The 27401-nt window shown below is 46.0% G+C and overlaps 1 protein-coding gene across 1 annotated transcript in view; it reads left to right on the top strand.

Annotated features, from left to right (window-relative positions):
* The window catches only part of MID2 (midline 2), a 304582-nt gene extending 278712 nt beyond the window's left edge, over positions 1-25870 (top strand). Inside the window, exons 9-10 of the mRNA XM_040322836.1 lie at positions 6019-6226; positions 25145-25870. Of these exons, the coding sequence (XP_040178770.1) occupies positions 6019-6226; positions 25145-25553 (617 nt within the window). The 3' untranslated portion in view covers positions 25554-25870. The remainder of the gene's footprint in view (positions 1-6018; positions 6227-25144) is intronic.
* Positions 25871-27401: the final 1531 nt, after the last annotated feature.

The raw sequence follows: 27401 nt of genomic DNA, 5'->3' as shown, positions 1-27401 counted from the left end.
CGCTTGACTTTTCTCAGTTTATGGGCAGTTATTTTGCGCCTTGGTTTTTCCACACGCTTCTTGCGACCCTGTTGACTATTTTGAATGAAACGCTTGATTGTTCGATGATCACGCTTCAGAAGCTTTGCAATTTTAAGAGTGCTGCATCCCTCTGCAAGATATCTCACTATTTTTGACTTTTCTGAGCCTGTCAAGTCCTTCTTTTGACCCATTTTGCCAAAGGAAAGGAAGTTGACTAATAATTATGCACACCTGATATAGGGTGTTGATGTCATTAGACCACACCCCTTCTCATTACAGAGATGCACATCACCTAATATGCTTAATTGGTAGTAGGCTTTGGAGCCTATACAGCTTGGAGTAAGACAACATGCATAAAGAGGATGATGTGGTCAAAATACTCATTTGCCTAATAATTCTGCACTCCCTGTAGATACCAAACATGCATAGGCGTGCGCACAGGGTGTGCCAGGTGTGCCCAGGCACACCCTAATCACCCTGTGCAGAACAGATCCCCCCTACTGACCTGGCTCTCCCTCCTTCCCCCCACAGCACTGCCAGCTTCCCTCCTCTCCCACCGGTTGTTACTGTGGTTGTTTTAGGATGAGTCGGGGAAGGGGCCAGTAAATATGCCATTTTCTGGCCCCTTCCCTTTCTGAATGAACATCGTGAGCGATCGGTAGAGTTTGTTTGAGCTTTGGGGTGCACACCCTAATGCCAAAGACTGCGCACACCTATGCTCAACATGTCAAGCGTGCGCCTGTGCATGATGGTTTATGAAATGTGAAATTTCAGTAGGATAAACACTAATGATAATTTTGGGGTAAACAAGCACAATATTTTAATCCACTTTTTCGTAATCTATAAAAGATGAGGTTGCATCGAGTGAATAGATACCCAACATACCAAGTCTTAAAATTGCATGTGCCCGTGAAACATTATATTAGAGCAATGGTTTATAAAAAAAAAAAAAATATATATATATATATATATATATATATATATATATATATATATATATATATATATATATATATATAAATACACTAAAGGTAATTTTAAGGTACAAATGCAATATTTTACAACTTGTATGGTAAAATATAAAAGCTGAGGTTGCACCGAGTGAATAGATACCCAACATACCAAGTCTTAAAATTGTGTCTCCCCGTGAAACATTATTTTAGCGCAATGGTTTAAAGAATGCAAAATTCTAGTAAGAAATACACTAAAGAGAATTTTAACCACTTAAGGACCCCTTCACGCCGATATATGTCGGCAGAATGGCACATCAACGTACCTGTACGTTGACCTTTAAGCGGCCGCGGTCCGAAGCTCCGTGACCGCGGCCGCGGACCCGATCGCCACTGGTGTCTCGCGATCGGTCCCCGGAGCTGAAGAACGGGGAGAGCTGTATGTAAACACACCTTTCCCGTTCTTCACTGTGGCGCCGTCATCGATCGTGTGTTCCCTTATATAGGGAATCACAATCAATGACGTCACACCTACAGCCACACCCCCCTACAGTTAGAAACACATATTAGGTCACACATAACCCCTTCAGCGCCCCCTTGTGGTTAACTCCCAAACTGCAATTGTCATTTTCACAGTAAACAATGCATTTTTTGCTGTGAAAATGACAGTGGTCCCAAAAATGTGTCAAAATTGTCTGCCATAATGTCGCAGTCGCGAAAAAAATCGCTGATCGCCACCATTAGTAGTAAAAAAAAAAAAAAATTATAAAAATGCAATAAAACTATCCCCTATTTTGTAAACGCTATAAATTTTGCGCAAACCAAGCGATAAACGCTTATTGCGTTTTTTTTTTTACCAAGAATAGGTAGAAGAATACGTATTGGCCTAAACTGATGAAAAAAAAATGTTTTTATATATTTTGGGGGATATTTATTATAGAAAAAAGTAAAAAATATTGCATTTTTTTCAAAATTGTCGCTCTATTTTTGTTTGTAGCGCAAAAAATAAAAACCGCAGAGGTGATCAAATACCACCAAAAGAAAGCTCTATTTGTGGGGAAAAAAAGGACGCCGATTTTGTTTGGGAGCCACGTCACACGACAGCGCAATTGTCTGTTAAAGCGACGCAGTGCTGAATCGCAAAAACTAGCCGGGTCCTTTAGCTGCCTTAAAGGTCCGGGTTTAAGTGGTTAAGGTACAAATGCAATATTTTACCACTTTCATGGTAAAATATAAAAGCTGAAGTTGCACCGAGTAAATAGATATCCAACATGTCAAGCCTTAAAACTGCATGCGGTAACAAACTTCAGTGCCCTATAATTTCCATAGCAAGCCCTCCATTAACCTCCGGATTACTACCTGGGATACACAACACACAATTGTATCTTTAACTGTGCTTTCTTAACGAAGCTTGTGTATAATAAGACTGTATAGTTGTTGTTGTTATTACCCTTGTAGTACCAGTTACTGACTTAATTTCTAAATTTTGATTTTACGTCTGTCTGATTTTATGATATTTCATATTAATAAATTTCTAGCTTTTTCTATACAAATTGTACTGTGTGCCTTTAAAGCCCAATGTAATAGTTTTCACTTAAATTCCTATAATTTCCATAGACAACATTTTTTTTTTCATCACATAAGGGACAACAAGTCTCCTATGTGATGCATTTTTTGGTGACAGGTTCTCTTTAAGGAGATATCAAAAGTCAGTGGTTAAAGCTGAACTCCAGCTATAAAAGACAAATTTATTATTATTATTTTTTTAATTAAGCACCTTATTTGTACCGATTATCAGTCTCTGTACAGCAAAACTCAGACTCTGGCAAGGAGAAGCAGTTCAAGGTTTCAATTAGTTATGCTGCGGTGCTAACATAGAGCACGCTGATAGTAGGAGATGAGCTTATCCATCTGCTGCTTTTCATTTTAATTGTCCAATCAAAGGATGGGGGAAGGACAAGACCTTCAAGTGTTACTCTGATCTCCTGTCCTGCCAGTAAGGATGAGCTCCAGCGTGTTCACATAATACACGTGCAGAGCCTGCCAGGAAGTCTGCACGGCGCTGTGCTAATCACAGCCAGGGAGACATTTCCCGATCTCTGCAGCCGAGCATCGGGACAAGTCTCCCTGACTGTGATTAGCGCAGCGCCATGCTCACTTCCTGGCAGGCTCTGCACGTGTATTATGCGAACACGCTGGAGCTCATCCTTACCTGCCAGATGGGGCTGTGCTGTGTGGTAGAGCTGTGTAAATCTCAGGACTGGGTGGATAGAAATACAAATCCTTTGGCAGGCAAAACAGCTCCCATAAATATGTTTGAGCAGATATATTTATATTTCTGTCCATCCTGTCCCAGGACTTCACAGATCCCCCATATAGCTGACATGACACCACTTACAGTTAGGGCCCCACCAACCTATAACCAGACAGCGAAAGAGCATCAGACTATTCCATGTTCACTCTCCTCCCATCAACATGTTCTTTCATTGGAGCACACCCGCTCACATTCTGCTGTACAGGTGATTTCAAGGTGCTGATACCAAGTCATATTTTAGGTACTTATACTAGATAAATAAAATAAAAAAAAGACATTTAACCACTTCCTTACTGGGCACTTAAACCCCCTTCCTGCCCAGAGGACTTTTTGCGATTCGGCACTGCGTCGCTTTAACTGACAATTGCGCGGTCGTGCGACGTGGCTCCCAAACAAAATTGGCGTCCTTTTTTCCCCACAACTAGAGCTTTCTTTTGGTGGTATTTGATCTCCTCTGCGGTTTTTATTTTTTGCGCTATAAACAAAAATAGAGCGACAATTTTGAAAAAAAAAAATATTTTTTACTTGTTGCTATAATAAATAGCTCAATAAAAAAAAAAAAAAATTCTCAGTCTAGGCCGATACGTATTCTTCATATTTTTAGTAAAAAAAAAAAATCTCATTAAGAGACTGGTTTGCGCAAAAGTTATAGCGCCTACAAAATAGGGGACAGAATTCTTTTTTTTTTATTCTTTTTTTTTTTTTACTAGTAATGGCGGCGATCTGCAATTTTTTATTGGCACTGCGACATTATGGCGGACACATCGGACACTTTTGACACATTTTTGGCACCATTCACATTTATACTGCGATCAGTGCTATAAATATGCACTAATTACTGTATAAATGTGACTGGCATTGAAGGGGTTAACACTAGGGGGTGAGGGAGGGGTTAAATGTGTGCCCTGCCTAGTGTTTCTAACTGTGGGGGAAGGGGACTGACTGGGGGAGGTGAACGATCTGTGTCCCTATGAACAAGAGACACAGCATCGGTCTCCTCTCTCCCTGACAGGACGTGGATCTGTGTTTACACACACAGATCCACGTCCTTGTCTCTGTAACCGCCGATCGCGGGTGCCTGGCGGACATCGCGGCCGCCAGACATGTGCATCAGCATCTCAGTGATGCGGCGGGCACGCGCGCGCGCCCCCCAGTGGCCAGGAGGAGCGGAGGCCGTAAAAACATGGCGAGTCAGAGAATTAGAGCCGCCCTGCGGCCGTACGGCCGTCGGGAAGTGGTTAATGATATAAAAGAGGCAAATCCATGCTCCTCTATATCTGTGCAGCTCTAACTGACAAGGCACAGAGAGCATAAAACAAAAAGGAAATACATCTGAATAATGTGGGTCGGATAATAAAGATGACTATGGACTGCTGGGCTCTGATGAAGAGGTCCTTGTCGCCTCGAAACGCGTCAGCCGGCAGTGACACACCTCTATCCCCCCTATTCTGGAGTGTGGTTCGAGGGGTATCTACCACATCGTTGTTGATAAGCCTACTATGATAATTCCCTTGTGAGTAGTTTTCCATTATTATTTTATTTTATTAACCACTTCCAGACCGCCGCATGTACATTTACGTTGGCAGAATGGCACATTGGCGTACCTGTACGTCCCTGCCTAGACGTGGGTCGGGGGTCCGATCGGGACCCCCCGGTACATGCGGCGGTTCCCGTGGCTTCAGGAGCGATCCAGGACGAGGGCGCGGCTATTCGTTTCTAGCCGCCCCCTCGCGATCGCTCCCCGGAGCTGAAGAACGGGGAGGGCCGTATGTAAACACGGCTTCCCCGTGCTTCACTGTGGCGGCTGCATCGATCGAGTGATCCCTTTTATAGGGAGACTCGATCGATGACGTCAGTCCTACAGCCACACCCCCCTACAGTTGTAAACACACACTAGGTGAAAACTAACTCCTACAGCGCCCCCTGTGGTTAACTCCCAAACTGCAACTGTCATTTTCACAATAAACAATGCAATTTAAATGCATTTTTTGCTGTGAAAATGACAATGGTCCCAAAAATGTGTCAAAATTGTCCGAAGTGTCCGCCATAATGTCGCAGTCACAAAAAAAAAATCGATGATCGCCGCCATTAGTAGTAAAAAAAAACAAAAAAACTATCCCCTATTTTGTAAACGCTATAAATTTTGCGCAAACCAATCGATAAACACTTATTGCGATTTTTTTTACCAAAAATAGGTAGAAGAATACGTATCGACCTAAACTGAGGGGAAAAAAAAATTTTATATATGTTTTTGGGGGATATTTATTATAGCAAAAAGTAAAAAATATTGCATTTTTTTCAAAATTGTCGCTCTATTTTTGTTTATAGCGCAAAAAATAAAAACCGCAGAGGTGATCAAATACCACCAAAAGAAAGCTCTATTTGTGGGGAAAAAAGGACGCCAATTTTGTTTGGGAGCCACGTCGCACGACCGCGCAATTGTCTGTTAAAGCGACGCAGTGCCGAATCGCACTAGGCTGGTGCACCTTTCTTTTTCTTCTTTTTTGTTCTCCACTAGGATATTCCCCATCCATAAAGGGCAGCAAGGCCACTGTTACTGTTTTTGACACTGTTGGTATTTTCCATGCGAAATATAGAATAACTGTTGGACAATCCACCCGTGCACAGGAGTTTGTTTTTTCTGTATATGACTATGGAATGTACATAGAATATAACTGTAGACTATGAACATGTCGCCCTTCATGAGATTCCGTATGTCATTCCTCATTCTAGGTCAGCCGTTCAAACTCGATCCCAAATTCGCTCACAAGAAGCTAAAGATATCGAACGACGGAATGCAGATGGAGAAAGAAGAGAGCTCCCTGAAGAAGAGCCACACGCCTGAGCGGTTCAGCGGGACGGGCTGCTACGGGGCAACAGGGAATGTCTTCATTGACAGCGGGTGTCATTACTGGGAAGTAGCTGTGGGAAATTCTACCTGGTAAGTGGACTGGGCAGTACCATGGGACCTTGAAGTGTACTTATATATATATACAGCTGTCATGATCAGGGAGGCACACCAGTATGACATGGACAAAGGCTACATAGGACTTATTCTATAAGAAGTATTTCTCAACCGGTTTACTGTGGAGGAACCCATAAGACAGGTTTCAGGTCTCAGAGGACCTTCAATAAAATGATTAGGTCTGCAACTCAAAGCATGATCAGTAGGATTGTAGAGAGTTAAAGAATGTACACTTACACAGGTGGTCAGTTGAAAAGCACCCCCTTTACACTGAAGGTCAATAAAGAAGTGACCCCTTAGACTGGTGGCCAGCAGAAAATATATTAGTTGTCGGTGAAGAAGTGACTGCTTACAATGATGATTAGTGAGAGAAATGTCCCATTACTTTGGGGTTTAGTGGAGGTGGTCCCCCTTACAAGAGCTCCCTTATATTGGTGGTCAGTAGAGACGTGTCCCCTTATGTTTGTGTCAGTAGAGAAATGCCCCCTTACACTGGTGGCCAGCAGAGAAAAGTGTCCTCTTTAGTGACCAGTGGAGAAAAGCCCCCTCACATTGGAGAATAGCGTAGAAGGGCAACCTTGCATTGGTGGTCAGTAGAGACATGTCCCCCTTATGTTGGTGGTCAAGTGCTCCCTTACAATTGTCAAGACCCTCCTTAACTTGGTGACTAGTGGAGAAGAGCTCCCTAACATTGGGGAAGTTCCTCTTACACTGAAGGTCAATGGAGAAGTGTCCTCTTACGTTAATGGTAAACGGCGACGGGTTTCCTTTTTTATTGGCGGTAAGTAGAGATGAGCCCCACATATTAGTAGTCAGTAAAGAAGGACTTCTAACAACGATGGTTAGTCCTGTTACATTGGGGTTTAGTGGAGATGGGTTCTCTTACATTGGTGGCCAGTGGAGAAATATGCAATGTGAGGGTGTCTTTCTCCAATGATCACCCATGTAAGAGGATCTTTCTCCATTGATGACCAATGTAAGGAGCCACTTCTGCACTGGGTACCAGTGTAAGGGTGTCCTTTTCCTCTGATCACCTATGTACATTAAGTCAGTGAAGTGGCTTCTAACATTGGTGGTCAGTGGAGAAGGTGCCCCTTACATTGGTAACCAGTAAAAAAGAATCCTCATACATTGATGGTCCTTCGAGAAGTAGCCCCTTATATTGGTGGTCAGTGGAGAAGATCCCCGTACACTGAAAGTCAATGGAGTAGTGTACTCTTAAATTGATGGTCAACGAAGAAGGGCCCCATATATTAGTAGTCAGTGAAGAAGTGGCTTCTTACATTGGTGGTCAGTGGAGAAGAACCCCCTTAATTAGTGGTCAGAGGAGAAGCTCCCCTTATACTGAAAGTCAATGGAGTAGTGTCCTCTTAGATTGATGGTCAATGGAGAAGACTCTTACATTGGTGGTAAGTGAAGTTCCCCATATATTTGTAGTCAGTGAAGAAGTGGCTTCTCACATTGGTGGTCAGTGGAGAAGGGACCCCCTACATTGGTGACCAGTGGAGAAGAACCCTCTTACATTGATGGTCATTGGAGAAGTACCCCCCTTAACTAGTGGTCAGGGGAGAGTGAGTGAGTAACTTGTATAGCGCAACAAATGCGAACTTAATCGCCTCAAGGCGCTTCCGTCCAGAGTCGTGCCGGTCCTTCAGAAGAGGTGGGTCTTTAGTTTTTTCCTAAAGGCCTGATGGTTTTCCTCCAAGCGGATGGTAGTGGGTAGAGCATTCCAGAGTCGTGGTCCTTGGACCGACAATATACGTTCTCCCTTCGATTTGTAGCGGGATTTAGGAATTTAGAGGAGGTTTTGGTCGGTTTATTTGGTAGGGTTTTATTTTCTCGCTTAAGTATTAAGCTCCCCTTACACTGAAAGTCAATGGAGTAGTGTCCTATTAGATTGATGGTCAATGGAGAAGACTCTTACATTGGTGGTAAGTGAAGTTCCCCATATATTAGTAGTCAGTGAATAAGTGCTCCTTACAATGATGGTAAGTGAGAGAAATGTCCCATTACATTGGTGACCAGTTGAGAAAGATCGTCTACCAATGTAAGGGTGTCTTTCTCCAATGATCACCCATATAAGAGGACCTTTCTCCACTGATGACTGATGTAAGGACCTACTTCTGCACTGACTGCCAGTGTAAGGGTGTCCTTTTCCACTGACCACAATGTAAGCCAGTGAAGAAATGGCTTCTAACATTGGTGGTCAGTGGAGAAGGGATCCCTTAAACTGATGGACAATGAAGAAGGGCCAGCTTACATTGGTGGTCAGTGCAGACAGGGGATCCCCTTACATTGGTCATCAGTGGAAAAGTGGGCTCTCAAATTGGTTGTCAGTGGAGAAGGGACCCCTTACATTGGTGATCAGTGGAATAGTGGGCCCTCAAATTGGTCACCAGTGTAGAAGGTAACCTTTACATTGGTGACCAGTGGAATAGTGGGCTCTCAAATTTGTTGTCAGTGGAGAAGGGACCCCTTACATTGGTGATCAGTGGAAAAGTGGGCTCTCAAATTGGTTGTCAGTGGAGAAGGGACCCCTTACATTGGTGATCAGTGGAATAGTGGGCCCTCAAATTGGTCACCAGTGGAGAACGTAACCTTTACATTGGTGACCAGTGGAAAAGTGGGCCCTCAAATTGGTTGTCAGTGGAGAAGGGACCCCTTACATTGGTGACCAGTGGAGCAGGGCCAGCTTACATTGGTAGGAAACCTCTGAAGGGACTATAGGGGAGGAACCAGGGAATGTAAAATATAAGCGGATTAAACTTCAGATTTAAATATTATGTCTGATTACAAGATAATGGGAGAGATTTGGCTATGAATAAAATGACCGTATGTTTCACATAAACAGGGCAAGGGGATATTCCAGGGCAACGCATTTTCTGGTCCAGATGTCTCTTTTTCTTAAACATAAGCATTACCATACCGAGTGGGTGCTGATCTCGGCTATTTTTAGTTTTAGCGACGAGCATATGTTTGAGAAAATATGACTGCACTGACAGATGTTGCCGTTTCATTTTTTTATTTATTTTTTATATGGAGAATCCCAATCTGTGCATGAGAAATAAAATTGTGAAAATACGACAGTTTAAAGTAAGTTTAGACTCTAAATGGCCTTTTTTTTGCCATGTGCACTGTGTATGGTAAACAGTTGCCGTTTTATTGCAATACTGTATTCATTTTCACTTTTTCTCCTTGTTTGTCGCATATCGGTGCTGATGTCCTGCAGGCATTCTGCAGCCACTGTCTACATGCACTGCAGAGGACCCAGAGGACCCACATCTCCCCCTTCAGGGCCCCACTCCCCCCACGTGTATTTCCATTTGGTATATATGTATATATATATATATTAGGGCTGTTACTGATCAAAATTTTTGTGTTCGATTACCGTATTTATCGGCGTATACCGCGCACTTTTTTGCCCTGAAAATCAGGCCAAAATCGTGGGTGCGCGATATACGCTTTCCCGCGCCGAGTTTGAATACTGCGCCGGCATATACCGAGCGCAGTACACTCGTGTATAGTCGGGCAGTCTCGGCTCCTCTCGCGCTCACGTCCTGGACGTACAGGACGTGAGCGCGAGAGTAACCGAGCCTGCCCGACTATACACGAGTGTACTGCGCTCTGTATATGCCGCCGCAGTATTCAAACTCGTCACGGGAAAACGGGAAACGAGCGGGGAGGACGCCGCAGAAGGACACCGAACCCGACGAAGAGGACACCCGAAGCCGCAGACGGACGCTGGACCCGCCGATGGACGCCGCACAAGACACCAAAACTGTAAGTACAAAAAATCATTTTTCCACAGGAATGCGGGTCCACTTTAGGGGTGCGCGCTATACCCCGGAGCGCGCAATACCCCGATAAATACGGTAATCGTTTTTTTTTTTTTTTAATCGATTAATCGACTAATTTCGATTAATTATAACTAGGGTTGTCCCGATACCACTTTTTTAGGACTGAGTACAAGTACCGATACTTTTTTTTATGTACTCGCCGATACCGAATACCGATACTTTTTTTAAATGTGTCCCCAAATGCAGCCATGTCCCCCACATATTCCAGCCATGTCCTCCACATATTCCAGCCATGTCCCCCACATATTCCAGCCATGTCCCCCACATATTCCAGCCATGTCCCCCACATATTCCAGCCATGTCCCCCACATATTCCAGCCATGTCCCCCACATATTCCAGCCATGTCCCCCACATAATGCAGCTATGTCCCTCACATAATGCAGCCATGTCCCCCACATAATGCAGCCATGTCTCCCACATATTACAGCCATGTCCCCCACATAATGCAGCCATGTCTCCCACATATTACAGCCATGTCCCCCACATATTGTAGCCATGTCCCCCACATATTGTAGCCATGTCCCCCACATATTGCAGCCATGTCCCCCACATATTGCAGCCATGTCCCCCACATATTGCAGCCATGTCTCCTCGGGTTTGCGGCGGGGGGGGGGGAACAAGTATTCTATTTCAGTATCGGGGGTATTTGCGGGAGTACGAGTACTCCCGCAAATATTCGGTATCGGTCCCGATACCGATACTGGTATCGGTATCGGGACAACCCTAATTATAACGCACGTACTACCAACTACTTTTAGCTGATCTCCTTGCAGGCTGATTCCCAGTGCAGCTCCCAACCACTGGAAAAATGGATAGCAGGATACAAAAAACACACAAAGGCAGCGCTCGATGGGAATAGCATTAAAACTTTTATAGTCTTCAAGTAGGTAACAAAATAAATATTGCACTGGAGATAAAATCGATGTAGCTACATAAACTGTAAAAATGGTGAGAGTAATACCAAACGGTAGCAAAAGCAGTCATAAAAACATGTAGTTAAGTATGATACTGGTATAAAAATGTGTACAACGATGCCACTGCTGAATCCAGATGAGGAGGGGTTAACATCAGTCCGTCGGCATGTAGATGTCCCGTGAAAGGAACGATCATAACTCCCAGTGGATGGCTGTAGAATTCCAGGTTGATAGAGGGAAGTGTAACAGCCCTTGCGTGTGGCAGATAGTAAGGTCCTGCCGACATGCAGATACCATATGAATACAATGCAAGGTGGTGTGGTCATGCACTTCCAATATGGGAGATTGAAAGTCTCTTGTGGCAGAAGAGAGGTACTGCAGGGGACACCACCATAGAGCAGGTGATGCACATACCATATGAATACAATGCAAGGTGGTGTGGTCATGCACTTAAAATATGTCCTCAGTCTTCTGGGTTGAATGATGTCGGGTGTCAATACGGAAGATTGAAAATCTATTGTGGCAGAAGAGAGGTACTGCAGGGGACAGACACCACCATAGAGCAGGTGCTGTGGTGATACACTTACAGTATGTCCTCAGTCTTCTGGGTTGGTGGATGTTATTAAATTTGGAAGATTGAAAATCTCTTGTGGCAGAAGAGAAGTACTGCAGGGGACACCACCATAGAGCAGGTGCTGTGGTGATGCACGTTTTCTGGGTTGATGACATTGGTTGTCATTAAATCTGGAAGAGGTACTGCAAGAGACAACGCCATAGGGCATGTGCTGTGCTGATGTGCGTGCTACTGCACTTACAGTACGTCCTTGGTCTTATGGGCTCAATGACATTGGGTGTCATTAAATTTGGAAGACGGAGGACCTCTTGTGGCAAAAGAGAGGTACTGCAGGGGACAACGCCATAGATCAGGTGACGCACATACCATATGAATACAAGGTCTAAGGAATACAGTGCATTGTCTTGCACTTACAATATGTCCTCAGTCTTCTGGGTGGAATGACATCGGGTGTCATTAAATTTGGAAGACTGAGGACCTCTTGTGGAAAAATAGAGGTACTGCAGGGGACAACAGCATAGAGCAGGTGCTGGACATACCATATAAATACAATGCAAGGTGGTGTGGTCATGCACTTCCAATATGGGAGTTTGAAAGTCTCTTGTGGCAGAAGAGAGGTACTGCAGGGGACGCCCCCACAGAGCAGAACAAGGAATGCAAGGTGCCGTAGTCAAGCACTTACAGTATGTCCTCAGTCTTCTGGGTGGAATGACATCGGGCTTCATTAAATTTGAAAGACTGAGGACCTCTTGTGGAAAAATAGAGGTACTCCAGGGTGCAATGCCATAGAGCAGGTTATGCACTTATATTAAAACAAAACAAGGAATGCAAGGTGCCGTAGTCAAGCACTTACAGTATGTCCTCAGTCTTCTGGGTGGAATGACATCGAGCTTCATTAAATTTGAAAGACTGAGGACCTCTTGTGGAAAAATAGAGGTACTCCAGGGTGCAATGCCATAGCGCAGGTGATGCACTTATTTTAAAGCAAAACAAGGAATGCAAGGTGCCGTAGTCACGCACTTACAGTATGTCCTCAGTCTTCTGGGTTGAACTAAATTGGGTGTCACCTCCTCGATGGCGGCGTCCTCAGTCTTACAGACTGGGGACATCTTGTGGCAGAAAAGGGGTATTGCGGAGAACAGCGACATAGAGGAGGTGCTTTTTTTTTTATCTGGGCGTTGAGTTTCAAGGCACATGGGCATATATATATATATGTATTTATAAAAATAATTCACATACATTTTAAATCTAAAGTACCTAGCCTTACATGATGCCTCTATGCCTGTTTATTTTTTTACCTGAATAACAAAAGCTTTTTGCTGTCTTGCCCGTAATCCGGAGCACACAGGGAATGTCTAAATCTGTTATAACAACTTTTAATGGCCCTGTGTAATTCCAGCACCTTTCCCATCCCCCCACCCCCGGGTCCCCACTCTACGTGGTCAGTCGGTTCCTGACAACACGGATTACAATGATGCTGTCGACTCGGCTTAAAAAATCTCGCGCACAGTCTGTTTAACATGCAGCGTGCCATCCTCAAACATTCATTTTTAATCAGGTACATAGCACTTCAGGCTCTCAAAGCGTGAAAAAGCCCCAACTCCTCGCTGCAGAGGTGTTCATAATGTTTAAATTCCAGTACAGAAGAAATCTGTTTTGCCGAGTTCATAAAAAAAAAAAAAAAACATTACAAGGAAAAATGCCTGCTGGAGGTGGACGTATTACCCAGAATCCTTTGCAAAAGGCAGCGCCCCGGTTAATGCATTTTTAACACTGTTTTGCGTTAGTAACAGATGAGGGGCAGAGAGGGGCGCCGGTAGTAACGGGGTTCACCGCTTTCTGGATTATGTAAATGGCAGTTTAGAGAAACGCTCTTACCGGTAACCATTAACCAGTTTGCTCGTGGCGGGCAAAGAGCGAGATCAAAGGCAACCGCCTGGTAATGTATGCCGGTGACTTATCCTTAAGGTTCCCCTAACGTGAAAGTTCCTTCAAGGACTGCGCAGGCGCAAACTTGCCGAAGGAAATCTCCGAACCTCGCCCGGTGACTTGTCCTTAAGGTTCCCCTAACGTGAAAGTTCCTTCAAGGACTGCGCAGGCGCAAACTTGCCGACGGAAATCTCCGAACCTCGCCCGGTGACTTGTCCTTAAGGTTCCCCTAACGTGAAAGTTCCTTCAAGGACTGCGCAGGCGCAAACTTGCCGACGGAAATCTCCGAACCTCGCCCGGCATCCAGGCTCATCCTTTAACATCCCCGTGGTTTGGAGGATGTTAAAAAAAAGAGCCAGGATCGAGGACGTGAGGCCGACTGGCCGCTTTCCTCTAAATCCACGTTGCCCTGGATGCCGGTGATCTGCCGATATGGTTCCGGCTATCGTGAAAGTTCCTGCGCAGGCGCAATCTGATCTGCCGATGTGGTTCCGGCTAACGAGAAAGTTCCTTTAAGGACTGCGCAGGCGCAAACTTGCCGACGGAAATCTCCGAACCTCGGCCGGCATCCAGGGCGACGTGGATTTCGAGGAAAGTGGCCAGTTGGCCTCACGTCCTCGCCTTCGCTCGCTCCGCTCGCTCGGCCTCCTGGCTCTTTTTTTAACGTCCTCCAATCCACGGGGATGTGAAAGAATGAGCCTGGATGCCGGGCGAGGTTCGGAGATTTCCGTCGGCAAGTTTGCGCCTGCGCAGTCCTTGAAGGAACTTTCTCGTTAGGGGAACCTTAAGGACAAGTCACCGGGCGAGGTTCGGAGATTTCCGTCGGCAAGTTTGCGGCTGCGCAGTCCATAAAGGAACTTTCTCGTTAGCCGGAACCATATCGGCAGATCAGATTGCGCCTGTGCAGGAACTTTCACGATAGCCGGAACCATATCGGCAGATCACCGGAAAAAAACCCTGTGTGTTACGAGGTCGCCCACCACACTATGGAAGACGGTTCAAATCTTTCAATAAATACAGAATTAAACCCTAACCACTTACCTACTGGGCACCCCCTTCCTGCCCAGGTAAATTCTCAGCTTTCAACGCAGTCGCACTTTGAATGACAAATGTGCGCTCATTTATCATTGTAACCATCTGACATTTTTATCATTTTCTTCACACAAATAGAGCTTTCTTTTGATGGTATTTAATCGCCACTGGGGGGTTTTTATTTTTTGCTAAATGAACGAAAAAAGATCGAAATTTTCGAAAAAAATTATTTCAATAATTTTTCTCTTTCACTGATGTGCGCTCATGATGAGGCACTAATGAAGCAGCATTAATGGGCACTACTGATAGGAGGCACTAATGAAGCAGCATTGATGGGCACTACTGATAGGAAGCACTAATGAGGGGGCACTGATGAAGCAGCACTGATGGGCACTACTGATAGGAGGCACTAATGAAGCAGCATTGATGGGCACTACTGATAGGAAGCACTAATGAGGGGGCACGGATGAAGAGGCACTAATGAAGCAGCACTGATGGACACTAATGAGGCAGGACTGATGAGGAGGCACTAATAAAGCAGCACTGATAGGCGACACTGATGAGGGGGCACTAATGAGGCAGCATTGATGGGCACTAATGAGGCGGCACTAATGAGGGCAGCATTGATGAGCACTGAGATGGCACTAGTGAGGTGGCACTGATGAGGAGGCACTAATGAAGCAGAATTGATGGGCATTAACTACTTCCCGACCTGCCCCTGCGCGAGAGCCCGTACAATAACGTCGGCTGTCTTAGCGGCCACTAGGGGCGTGCATGCCCCCCCCCCCCACTCCCGTGCGTGTGCCCGGCGGGCACGATCGCCGCCGGGCACCTGCGATCGCTCGGTACAGAGCGGGGACCGGGAGCTGTGTGTGTAAACACACATCTCCCGGTCCTGTCAGGGGAGAAATGCTGATCTTCTGTTCATACAATGTATGAACAGCGATCAGTCATTTGGCCTAGTGAGGCCACCCCCCCTACAGTTAGAACACACCCAGGGAACATACTTAACCCCTTCCCCGCCCCCTAGTGTTAACCCCTTCCCTGCCAGTGGCATTTTTATAGTAATCCATGCATTTTTATAGCACTGATCGCTATAAAAATGCCAATGGTCCCAAAAATGTGTCAAAAGTGTCCAAAGTGTCCGCCATAATGTCGCAGTACCGGGAAAAAAATCGCTGATTTCCGCCATTACTAGTAAAAAAAAATATTAATTAAAATGTCATAAAACTACCCCCTATTTTGTAAACACTATAACTTTTGCGCAAACCAATCAATAAACGCCTATTGCGATTTTTTTTTTTTGCGAAAAATATGTAGAAGAATACGTATCGGCCAAAACTGAGAAAAAATTTTTTTTTATATATTTTTGGGGGATATTTATTATGGTAAAAAGTAAAAAAAAAAAAATTTTTCAAAATTGTCGCTCTATTATTGTTTATAGCGCAAAAACTAAAAACCGCAGAGATGATCAAATACCACCAAAAGAAAGCTCTATTTGTGGGAAAAAAAGGACGCCAATTTTGTTTGGGAGCCACATCGCACGACCGCGCAATTGTCTGTTAAAGCGACGCAGTGCCGAATCGCAAAAAGTGCTCTGGTCTTTGACCAGAAATGTGGTCTGGGGGTTAAGTGGTTATTGAGGCAGCACTGATAGGTGTCAGTGATGGATACTAATGAGGCGGGACTGATGAGGAGGCACTAATGAAGCAGCACTTATGGGCACTGATGGGGGGGTACTAATTAGGTGGCACTGATGAGGAAGCACTAATGAAGCAGCATTGATGGGCACTGATGCGGGGATACTAATTAGGTGGCACTAATGAGGAAGCACTGATGGGCACTAATGACTGCATCACTGCTCTAGAGCAGGGGTCTCCAATCTGCGGCCCGAGGGCCAGATGTGGCCCTTTGCTAGCCTGAATCCGGCCCTTGGGGTAAAATTCTTTCCACTGATATGAGGCACTATTCCTCCCACTGACACCAACAATGGGGCACTATATCTTCCACAGATACCAATGATGGGATACTATTCCTCCTACTAATAGGGGGAATACTCCTCCTACTGTTGACCACAAACCCTGAGGCCATATTTATTCTCACTGATGCTGGGCCCGTGACATTTTCTGCCCCTGCTGCCCACAATCCGGCCCTCCTAAAGTCTGAAGGACAATAAAGTGGCCCTTTGCATGAAACGTTTGGAGACCCCTGTTCTAGAAGAGCATTTGTGAGGTTAGGCACTGATGTAGGACGAGAAGGTCTGGCTCGCAGTCTCCTCTCTATCTAATTCCAAAGGTATTTTATCAGGTTGAGGTCAGGACTCTGAGTTTGGGGTGGAGAAACTTGACTGGCATGCACACTCATCCATGTCTTTATGGACTTTGCTTTGTGCACTGGTCCAAATCATTTGGTGTAGGGGGGATTATGGTGTGGGGTTGTTTTTCTGGGGTTGGGCTTGGCCCCTTAGTTCCAGTGAAGGGAACTTTTAAGACGTCAGCATACCAAGACATTTTGGACAATTTCATGCTCCCAACTTTGTGGGAACAGTTTGGGGACAGTCCCTTCCTGTTCCAATATGACGGCACACCAGTGCACAAAGCAAAATCCATAAAGACATGGAGGAGCGAGTTTGGGGAGTCCTGACCTCAACCAGATAGAACACCTTTGGGTTGAATTAGAGTGGAGACTAGAAGCCAGGCTCTCTCCCCAACATCAGTGCCTGATCTCACAAATGCGCTTCTGGAAGAATGGTCAAACATTCCCATAGACACTCCTACACCTTGTGGACGGCCTTCCCAGAAGAGATGAAGCTGTTATAGCCGCAAAGGGCGGGGCCAACTCAATATTGAACCCTACGGACTAAGACTGGGATGACATTAAAGTTCATGTGTGTGTAAAGGCAGGTGTCCCAATACTTTTGGTAATATAGTGTATATTTACCTATCAAAATGGTGACGTGTTCAATACTTATTTTACCTGCTGTATATTTTCAGTAATTTTCGGTATTATTTTTTTTCGCGGGAGTTCTACATAAAGTCTTCTCATTCACCACCAACCCCCCTTCACAATGCAGCTCTGCAGCAATAAATCACTTCTAATACCATCAGCCATCAATAGATCACTGTTTACATTGCCTGCTGCTGAGCTCACCTGGGGATTGCTGTGTGTCTGGATCAGTAGCTCTGGAAATAGGAACTCAATTGGTTAAAAAAAAAAAGCCCCGCTTTATGAAGGCTGGCTGCTGTTTCCATAAAGAATGAATGATAGCGCATGTAAAATGCATGTTAAACTGCACAGTGCAGACATTTTCATACATGGAGAGAAATTCTCTCGTATTCCCAGCCATATTAAAATGCACAAAGGCGCATCAAAAATTTACTGCACGGTGCTGAAAAATGTATGATAAAATCCATGGCCCGGATTCACATACATTGGCGCATATTTATGCCGCCGTAGCGTATCTCCTTTACGCTGCGCAGAGAGGCAAGCAACAAATTCACAAAGCACTTGCCTCCCAAACTGCGCTGGGTTCCCTCGGCGTAAGCCGGCGTAGGTGGGCGTGAGCCATGCTAATGAGGCGTGACCCCATGCAAATGATGGGCCGAGTGCCATACAAGTACTTAAAACGAACGGCGCATGCGCCGTCCTGTGGACGTATCCCAGTGCGCATGCTCAGAATCACGTCGGAACTACTCCCTAAGATACGACGGATCACTGCCTACGACGTGAACGTAACCTACGCCCAGCCCTATTCACGTACTACGTAAACGACGTAAAATACGACGGCTTGTGTTCCCTTTGCATGGATGCTGCTGAGTTACACCTCCTTTATGGGGCATAACTTTGCGCCGGACGTATGACTTTACGCGCACTGCGTCGGACGGACGTATATTCGTGAATCGGCGTATCTCCCTCATTTGCATATGTGAATAGAAAATCAATGGGAGCGCCACTTGCGGCCAGCCACGATACGCCGGCGTAGGAAAGTTACGTCGGTCGGATGAAGCCTATTTTCAGGCGTATCTAGTTTTGTGGGCACGGTGCACAGATACGACGGCGCATATTTGCACTTACGCGGCGTATCTCGAGATACGTCGGCGTAAGTGCTTCGTGAATCCGGGCCCATGTGTGTACAGCCCAGTGCCGAGTTTAATTTATAGAAGACGTTTTATGTGCTCAGATGATCACGAGAAACGTTGGTGTTGTAGCAGACACTCTTCCTTTCTGACGTCCTCCCACCAGACACATTGAGGCCTACAGAGGATGTCAGTCGCTGCTGCTGTGTCCTATGTGGTGCACAAAGCTTCCATTGTGGTCCATTGTTGCTGGGGGGGGGGGTCTACTTTTGCTGGGAAGGGTCTATTGCTTCAGGGGATCTATTTTGCTGTTTTTTTTTTATTAACAAATTCCATACAAATAACTTATTACCACAAAATGATACTTGGTTCTGTAGTCTCCAAAAGGGGCGGTACTGTGAGGTGGGTGGAGCCAAGGGATGTTTCTCAGGGGTGGGGCGGAGACAGGAAGTAACTCAGAAGGGGTGTCCTGGAAGAGTCTTTTTATGTTCTCTGCTGGGGGATCTATTGTTCCTGGAGTTGACCTATTGTTGCATGGCAGAGGTTTATTATTATTGCTGGGGGGGGGGGGGAGGGCCTCATGTTGCTGGTGGGCTAAGTTGTTGCTGGAGGGCATATATTTTTGTGTGGCGGTCGATGGTCGCTGGTGGGGGAAACTTATTGTTTTTGGTGGGGGGCTTATGTTGCTGGGAGAGTCAATTGTTGCTTGAAGGGATCTACTGTTGAGGGAGTGGTCTATTGTTGTCGTTTGCTGGAGTCTATTGATGCTGGGAAATCTGTTGCTACCAGGGCACAGAAACCTTGGCAATGGATGTGCCAGGCTGTGTATCGTAATATGGAGATTGGTGCATCCACTGCCAACCAGCCTTGACTCTGGTGGGCACTTCAGGGTGTAAGGATGCAATCTGCTGGGCATTCCCTGGTGTAAGCAGAGCATGATGGTAGGAACTCCCAGGTGTAAAGCGGGCACTCTGCTGGGCTATCCCGGATGTAAAGGCGTGCACTCTGATTACACCTAGGAGCCCAGGTGTGCACTCTGCTAGATTTTCCTGGTGTAAAGGGGGCACTCTGCTGGGCTATCCCGGATGTAAAGGCGTGCACTCTGATTACACCTAGGAGACAAGGTGTGCACTCTGCTAGATTTTCCTGGTGTAAAGGGGGCACTCTGCTGGGCTATCCCGGATGTAAAGGCGTGCACTCTGATTACACCTAGGAGCCCAGGTGTGCACTCTGCTAGATTTTCCTGGTGTAAAGGGGGCACTCTGCTGGGCGCTGTTAGTTACATCCGGGAGCATCTAGCAGAGTGCCCCCTTTACAACAGCGCCCAGAAGAATGACCCTTTTTTTTTTACCTGGGAGTGCCTAGCAGCATGCACACCTTACACCTGGGAGTGCCCAGCAGAGTTCCCACTTTACACCCAAAATTGCCGAGCAGAGTGCACACCTTACATCCGGGAGCATCCAGCAGAGTGCACCCTTTACACCTGGGAGTGCCTAACAGCATGCACATCTTACACCTGGGAGTGCCTAACAGCATGCACATCTTACACCTGGGAGTGCCTAGCAGCATGCACATCTTACACCTGGGAGTGGCCAGCGGAGTGCCCCCTTCACACTTGGGAGTGCCCAGCAGAGTTCCCACTTTACACCTGAAAGCGCCAAGCAGAGTGCACACTTTACATCCAAAAGTGCCCAGCAAGATGCTGGATGCTCCCGGATATAAAGTGGGAACTCTGCTGGGCACTCTCAGGTGTAAGGTGTGCAAGCTGCTAGGTGCTCCTAGGTGTAAAGGGGGCACTCTGCTGGGCGCTCTCAGGTGTAAAGGGGGCACTATGATGGTTGCTCCCTGGTGTAAGGTGTGCACTCTGCTGGGCACCCCTTTGTGTAAAGTGGGCACTCTTGGGTGTAAGGTGTGAAGGGGTCACTCTGCTGGGTGCTCCCAGGTGTAAGGGGTGCACTCTGCAAACAACATCTCAAGGTCCCTGTATTTCTTCATAAGGGTAATCTGGGAGTCCCTAGTCAATGTACATGAAAAAAATAAAAATGTTTTACCAGTTATGGACTCAACCAGATGCGGGAAGGGTCCCCTAATTCATATATGTGTACGTATGTATATAGGTTAACAGCCAAGACATTAAATCAATCCACTTTATTGTACACAAAACATACACATGTTAAATCAAGTATAAAACAACCTCCACCTTGCCCAGGCAATGGATAGTCTAGTAACTTACTAAGGCAGGGTTTGACAAATTTGCTTGGAATCTAGGAGCCAGCTAAAAAAGTTAGGAGCCAGAAAACGCACCCCGTCCCGACGAGCTTGCACGCAGAAGCGAACACATACGCGAGCAGCGCCCGCATATGTAAACGGTGTTCAAACCACACACGTGAGTTATCTCCGCGATTGGTAGAGCGAGAGCAATAATTCTAGCCCTAGACCTCCTCTGTAACTCAAAACATGCAACCTGTAGAATGTTTTAAACGTCGCCTATGAAGATTTTAAAGGGTAAAAGTTTGTCGGCATTCCACGAGCGGACGCAATTTTGAGTATGAATTTTGGGTATCAATTTACTCGGCGTAACATTATCTTTCATAATATAAAAAAAAAATGGGGATAACTTTACTGTTGTCTTATTTTTTAATTAAAAAAAGTGTAATTTTTTCCCAAAAAAGTGCGCTTGTAAGACCGCTGCACAAATACGGCGTGACAGAAAGTATTGCAACGATCGCCATTTTATTCTCTAGGGTGTTAGGATAAAAAATATATATAATGTTTGGGGGTTCTAATTAGAGGGAAGAAGATGGCAGTGAAAATAGTGAAAAATGACATTAAAATTGCTGTTTAACTTGTAATGCTTAACTTGTAATACCAACGGCCACCACCAGATGGCGCCAGCTCACACACGGAAGAGCTGGGGACTTCACGAAAAAAACCCACCTTCCAAGCCAAGTCGCCAGGACGCTTTTTCTAGTCGCCATGGCGACCGGGTTTTGTCGAGCCCTGTACTAAGGGGTGCATTCTGCTGGGTGCTCCATGGTGTAAAGAGGGCACTCTGGTGCCCCCCCAGGCATAAAGGGAGCACTCTGATAGGCACTCCTTCATGTAAGAGGGGACTTTGGTGGGCATTCATGGATGTAAGGGGCAGGGGGGGAGGTCGCTGATGTATAGGTGGGGATCTATTTAAATTGTTACATTGTTTCAGGCCTGTGAATATTTGTACTGAAAGGTTGGGAGACCCCTGTATTAGATGATGATGTGTGCTGTATTATCCACTTGTACAGGGTAGTAATAGGTATGGAAAGGACTCCAGACAAATGTAACAATCTAGTTCACCGTCTTCTACTCTTCACACTTAGGTAAAGCTGTGCCAACTCGCTTAGATGGGTATGATGCCTGCTAAATGTCAATCATTCTTGCTGTGGGCAATGCTACAATGATGAGCTGGCTGCCACCAGCCAGAGCACAGCAGGATGGAAAAAAAAGACGAATAAATAGGAATGTGAACCCCTGAACTCTGTTACTTACTACTGCCACGCCGGAATTTAACACCTGCCCCCTCCCCGGTATAGTGCCAAGCATAGCACCCCCTCCCTACCCCCTGTGCCAGCCCTTTATACGCGTCCCTCCGCAGAATAAACAAACGGTGTTCCTTCTATAGCTGCCTGTGACAAGCGAAGCTGCAGGGGAGACACGGAAAGGGAACAGCGGTTCACCCCTTCAGGCTAATTAGTGGAGCCGAGTCCCAGAATGTGTTCTGGCGCTGGGCTCTAGGATTCAGCCTGGATTGGCAGGACAGCGGGCAGGAGCGTTGCTTGGTCTACAAAAGATCTGGGGCTAGAGCCCATAGCAGCGAAGTAAAGAAAGTCATACACTTGGGCGGGCATACACGTGTGTGTGTATATATATTATATAAAATATTTTTACATATCGGAGTGCGGATTCCCCCCTTACACCAGGGCCCCCCAGAGAGCAATTATATATATATAAAAAAAAAAACTTCTGCTCCGCTAGGGGCCAGGGGAAGCAACAGGACCGTTTAACCCCCCAGCTCAAGTGCTTACCGCTTGTGGTGATCCAGACAGGACTGGGCTTTGGGCTCCATCCGCTCAGCTGGTGGCCAGAATTAAAGCAAAAGGTGGTTCAACAAATTACTGACACAAGGGGGGATCCTTTTTCCAACTCAGTGATTATTTTCTGACATGTTTGTGTTATATCTTTAACTTGGATGTTATACACAGTACTAGTAAATACAGCTGGATGCAACAATATGTGATTATTTTAAAGGGGGGTGATTTTTTTTTCCTATACCCACTGTCCATGGCGTCACTAGGGGGTGGTTAATGGGGCTATAGCCCCGAGTCTCTTACCTAGAGTTGGCTCTGGGCTCCATCCGCTCAGCTGGTGGCCGGAGGAGGAACATGACTAGTTAATGTTCCCGGGCACAAGTTCTTATCTATATTCTGCAGTTTCGGCAATTGTCCCGACATCCACTTCTATACCAATCTGCCGGGCAATGTAATTGTCGGGAACCGCAGCACAAGGATTACTCCGCCTGAGCCCGAAAATCGTCAAATAGTCATTGCGAAATAATCCTTGTGCTGCGGTTCCTGACAATTACATTGCCCAGCAGATTGGCATAGAATTGGATGTCGGGACAATGATTAAATGGTTGAAACAGCTGAATATAGATAAGAACTTGTGCCCAAGAACATTAACTAGTCATGTTCCTCCACCGGCCACCAGCTGAGCGGATGGAGCCCAGAGCCAACCCTAGGTAAGAGACTCTGGGCTATAGCCCCATTAACCACCCCCTAGTGACGCCATGGACAGTGGGTATAGGAAAAAAAAATCACCCCCCTTTAAAATAATCACATAGGCCCGGATTCACATACATTGGCGCATATTTATGCGGGCGTAGCGCATCTAATATACGCTACGCCGACGCAGCGCACAGAGGCAAGCACTGGATTCACAAAGCACTTGCTAGCACTCGCTCTTAAAGATAGGCTGGGTTTCCTCGGCGTAAGCCAGCGTAGGTGGAAGTGGGCCATGCTAATGAGGCGTGACCCCATGCAAATGATAGGGCAAGTGCCATGGAAGTACTTAAAATGAACGGCGCATGCGGCATCCCAGTGCGCATGCTCACAATCACGTTGGAACAACTCCCTAAGATACGTCGAATCACTGCCTACGACGTGAACGTAACCTACGCCTAGTCATATTCACGTACACCGTAAACGACAAAAGATACGACGGCTTGTGTTCCCTGGTCCATACCTTTGCATGGGTTGCGCCTCCTATATGGGGAATAACTTTACGCCAGACGTACGACTTATGCAAACCGCGTAGGAAAGTTACGTCAGTCGGATGAAGCCTATTTTCAGGCGTATCTCAGTTTATGGGCACGGCGCATACTTACACTTACGCGGCGTATCTCGAGATACGTCGGTGTAAGTGCTTTGTGAATCCGGGCCATATTGTTGCATCCAGCTGTATTTACTAGTACTACGTATAACATCCAAGTGAAAGATATAACACAAACATGTCAGAAAATAATTACTGAGTTGGAAAAAGGATCCCCCCTTGTGTCAGTATTTTGTTTAACCACCTTTTGCTTTAATTCCAGCCTTTTAGTCTGTTGGGATTTGTCGCTACTAACTTTGCACATCTAGACTTTGCAATATTTGCAATCCCAACAGGCTAAAGGCTGGAATTAAAGCAAAAGATGGTTCAACAAAACACTGACACAAGGGGGGGGGTCCTTTTTCCAACTCAGTGATTCCGCTTTTTTTTTTCTGACATGTTGGTGTTATATCTTTTACTTGGATGCTATAAGTTGTAAATACAGCTGGATAAAACAAAAAACATGTCTGTCTTCATTTCAGGCAACGAGAGGGGTGATTCAAATCTTGGGATGGTCCCATGCAATCTGGGGCAGTTGGGAGGTATGTGTACAGGGTGATTAGACCGGGCACACCCTGTGCACATACCTAATCTATGAAGGAAGTCATGAATGTCACCTAGACTGGACTTCAGTCATGCCTGCCTTTGTTCATCCCAGGGCCATCTAATTAGCATCATGGGCCCCTGGGCAAAGTAATGCTTTGGGGCCCCTACAATGATGACAGTGCAGGTAAACAGACATCAAGTAGGTAGGATGCAGACTGCCTCCCCTGTGTTTCAGTGCCATCATGGGGTCCCCAATTTCAGGGCAGTGTGGGCTCAAGGACTAGCTGCTTTGGGGAAAGTGCAGGGGCCCCCAATGCAGCTGGGGCCCCTGGGCAGTGCCCTTTCATTAAGACAGCCCTGGTTCATCCCCATCACACGGTGGGGTAGAGAGATTAGTAGTTTACAAAACAAAGAACATGTTCTTTGTGCTTTTCATTCCGGTCACCAAAAGCCAACACAGCCGCCGCATCCAAGAAATGAACGCTGCAATAGTTAATTTGTTTAGTTACCTTTTAATACATGGCGGAACACCTGTATCTAATTTTACTTCTTGTTTTTCCAGGTATGCAGTAGGAATTGCTTACAAGTCAGCACCAAAGAATGAATGGATTGGAAAGAACACCTCATCCTGGGTATTCACCCGATGTAATAACAATTTCCTCGTTAGGCACAACAACAAGGAAGTTCTATTGGACGTCCATCCCCAGCTGAAAAGGTTGGGCGTCCTTCTAGACTATGACAATAATACCTTTTCCTTCTACGATCCCGCCAACTCCCTTCACCTGCACACTTATGAAATCCCATTCATACTCCCCGTATGTCCTACTTTTACCATATGGAACAAGTCTTTATTGCTCCTCTCAGGGCTCCCCGCTCCGGATTTCATGGACACTTTTCTTCCTCTACAACAAGAGTGTATCTGCAGACCTCAAGAATCACCATATGTATCTGGACTCAAACCGTGCCAGTGAATACTACTGCTGTCTTCTGTGTTATATACTTTTATTAGGGAATAGGACATATTATTGCCTGCTTTGAACGGTCAGTCAAAGGAAAAAAACCCTCAAAGAACCTTCCTGGTTCCTGACCTGGTTTCTGTACGTCACCCAACATTTGACGTTCAGGAAGACCAATAGCTTAGCTAGCTTTATTCAATTAATAGATTTTTTTTTAAATGTATTTTTTCTTCAAATTATGTTCCGCTGTTGTAAAAGACATATTTTCATTTGTTTGAAAGGCTATGGAAGCATCTCCCTATAACGAAAGAGCCTATTGTACACTTGGACATGATTTACATGGAAGTTAATATATACACCGGGGGTCTCCAAGCCTTCAAACAAAGAGCTTGTTTAGTGTCCTTCAAGCTTTTGAGGGGCCAGACTGTAGCCAGAGGGAGTAAAAAGTGCCCTCCCCAGGAATGCACCAGCCGAACCACCCTGCCAAGGCAAGGGGATACTACTTACCCATCCTGCGACCACCGGCTGGAGGCATTCCAGACAGACCCAACGTCCCCAGCAGACCCAACGGCCCGGCACTCTGTGACTCAGCCATAGAGACCGGTCATATGTGTGCCCTGTAGCATATAGCTCACCGGCCACCCCTGGAGCAACGGGGCATGTCGTGGACGGCCCAGCGCGTAGCTTAAGGCCGGCACACGCTCGATGGCCGAACATGGGGGGGACCTCAAGGATCGCAGATCCAGCCTGTCACCCAGTCGGCAGTTGATTGTAGATCCCAGGATCCAAAAGTGCAGGAAAAATAAAAGCGACAAAAATCGCAGAAAAAAACCCTCCAGAGCACATGGGCCCAGAGGAGCCATGTCTTCTCCTAACGCTAGGCAGAAAAAAACTGGGACTGCATGATGGCAGAGAGTAGGATGTACCCGGGGGACCCGCTCTGTGGGAGGTGCTGTACTTAGAGAATGGTTTTAACACTTGAAGTGCTGTTTTTTTCTGCCTAGTCTCTCCTGAAAGGAAGGATATATAACCCTAAGGTCAATGCTGCTGTGTCCGTCCATGAACGGAAGAGAAAAGTGCCCGATCATTGGTTTTAATAGGAGAAATAGTGCCCCGTTGATGGTGTCAGTAAGGGGAATGGTGCCCCATCATTGGTGTCAGTTGGTGGAATAGTGCCCCAAGGGCCAGATGTGGCCTCAAAGCCACAGTTTGGAGACCACTGATATACACTATAGACAAACTTTTTGGGGACAACTGACCATCACACTTTCTGGACATTGCATTTCAAAACCATGGACATGACTATGGAGTTGTCCCCCCTTAACCGGTTCCTGACCGGCTAATGCAGATATGCCGCGGCAGAATGGCTCTCCTGGATGAAAGCCCATATAGATATATATATGGCTTTGCCCAGAAGAGCCAATGATCGCCGCCGGCCACGCGTGCGCGGGAGCACAGGGGGTTTGTGTGTGTAAACAAACAAATCCCCTTGCTGTCTGAGGAGACAAGACAGATCGTGTCTTTCTACAAAGTAGAAAACATGATCTGTCATCTACTATAAGTCAGTCCCCATCCCCCCACAGTTAGAACACACAATAGGAAACACAGTTAACCCCTTGATCTCCCCCCCCTTTTTTTTTATTGGGATATTTACTATAGAAAAAAGTAAAAGATATTGGGGTTTAAAGGCAAAGCCACTTTGCACTACAAGTGCACTTGGAAGTGCAGTGGCTGTGAATCTGATGGGAAGATCTAAAATGAGGGGAATCTCTGCTGATTTTATCACCCAATCATGTGCAAGCTAAAATCCTGTTTTTTATTTTCCTTGAATGTCCGCCTTGGATTTACAGCGACTGCACTTCC

Source organism: Rana temporaria, chromosome 9 (genome assembly GCF_905171775.1).
Source record: "Rana temporaria chromosome 9, aRanTem1.1, whole genome shotgun sequence".
In the NCBI taxonomy this organism is placed as follows: domain Eukaryota; kingdom Metazoa; phylum Chordata; class Amphibia; order Anura; family Ranidae; genus Rana; species Rana temporaria.
The sequence above is the reverse complement of the archived record's forward strand: the minus strand, read 5'-3'. Positions and strand labels throughout refer to the sequence as shown.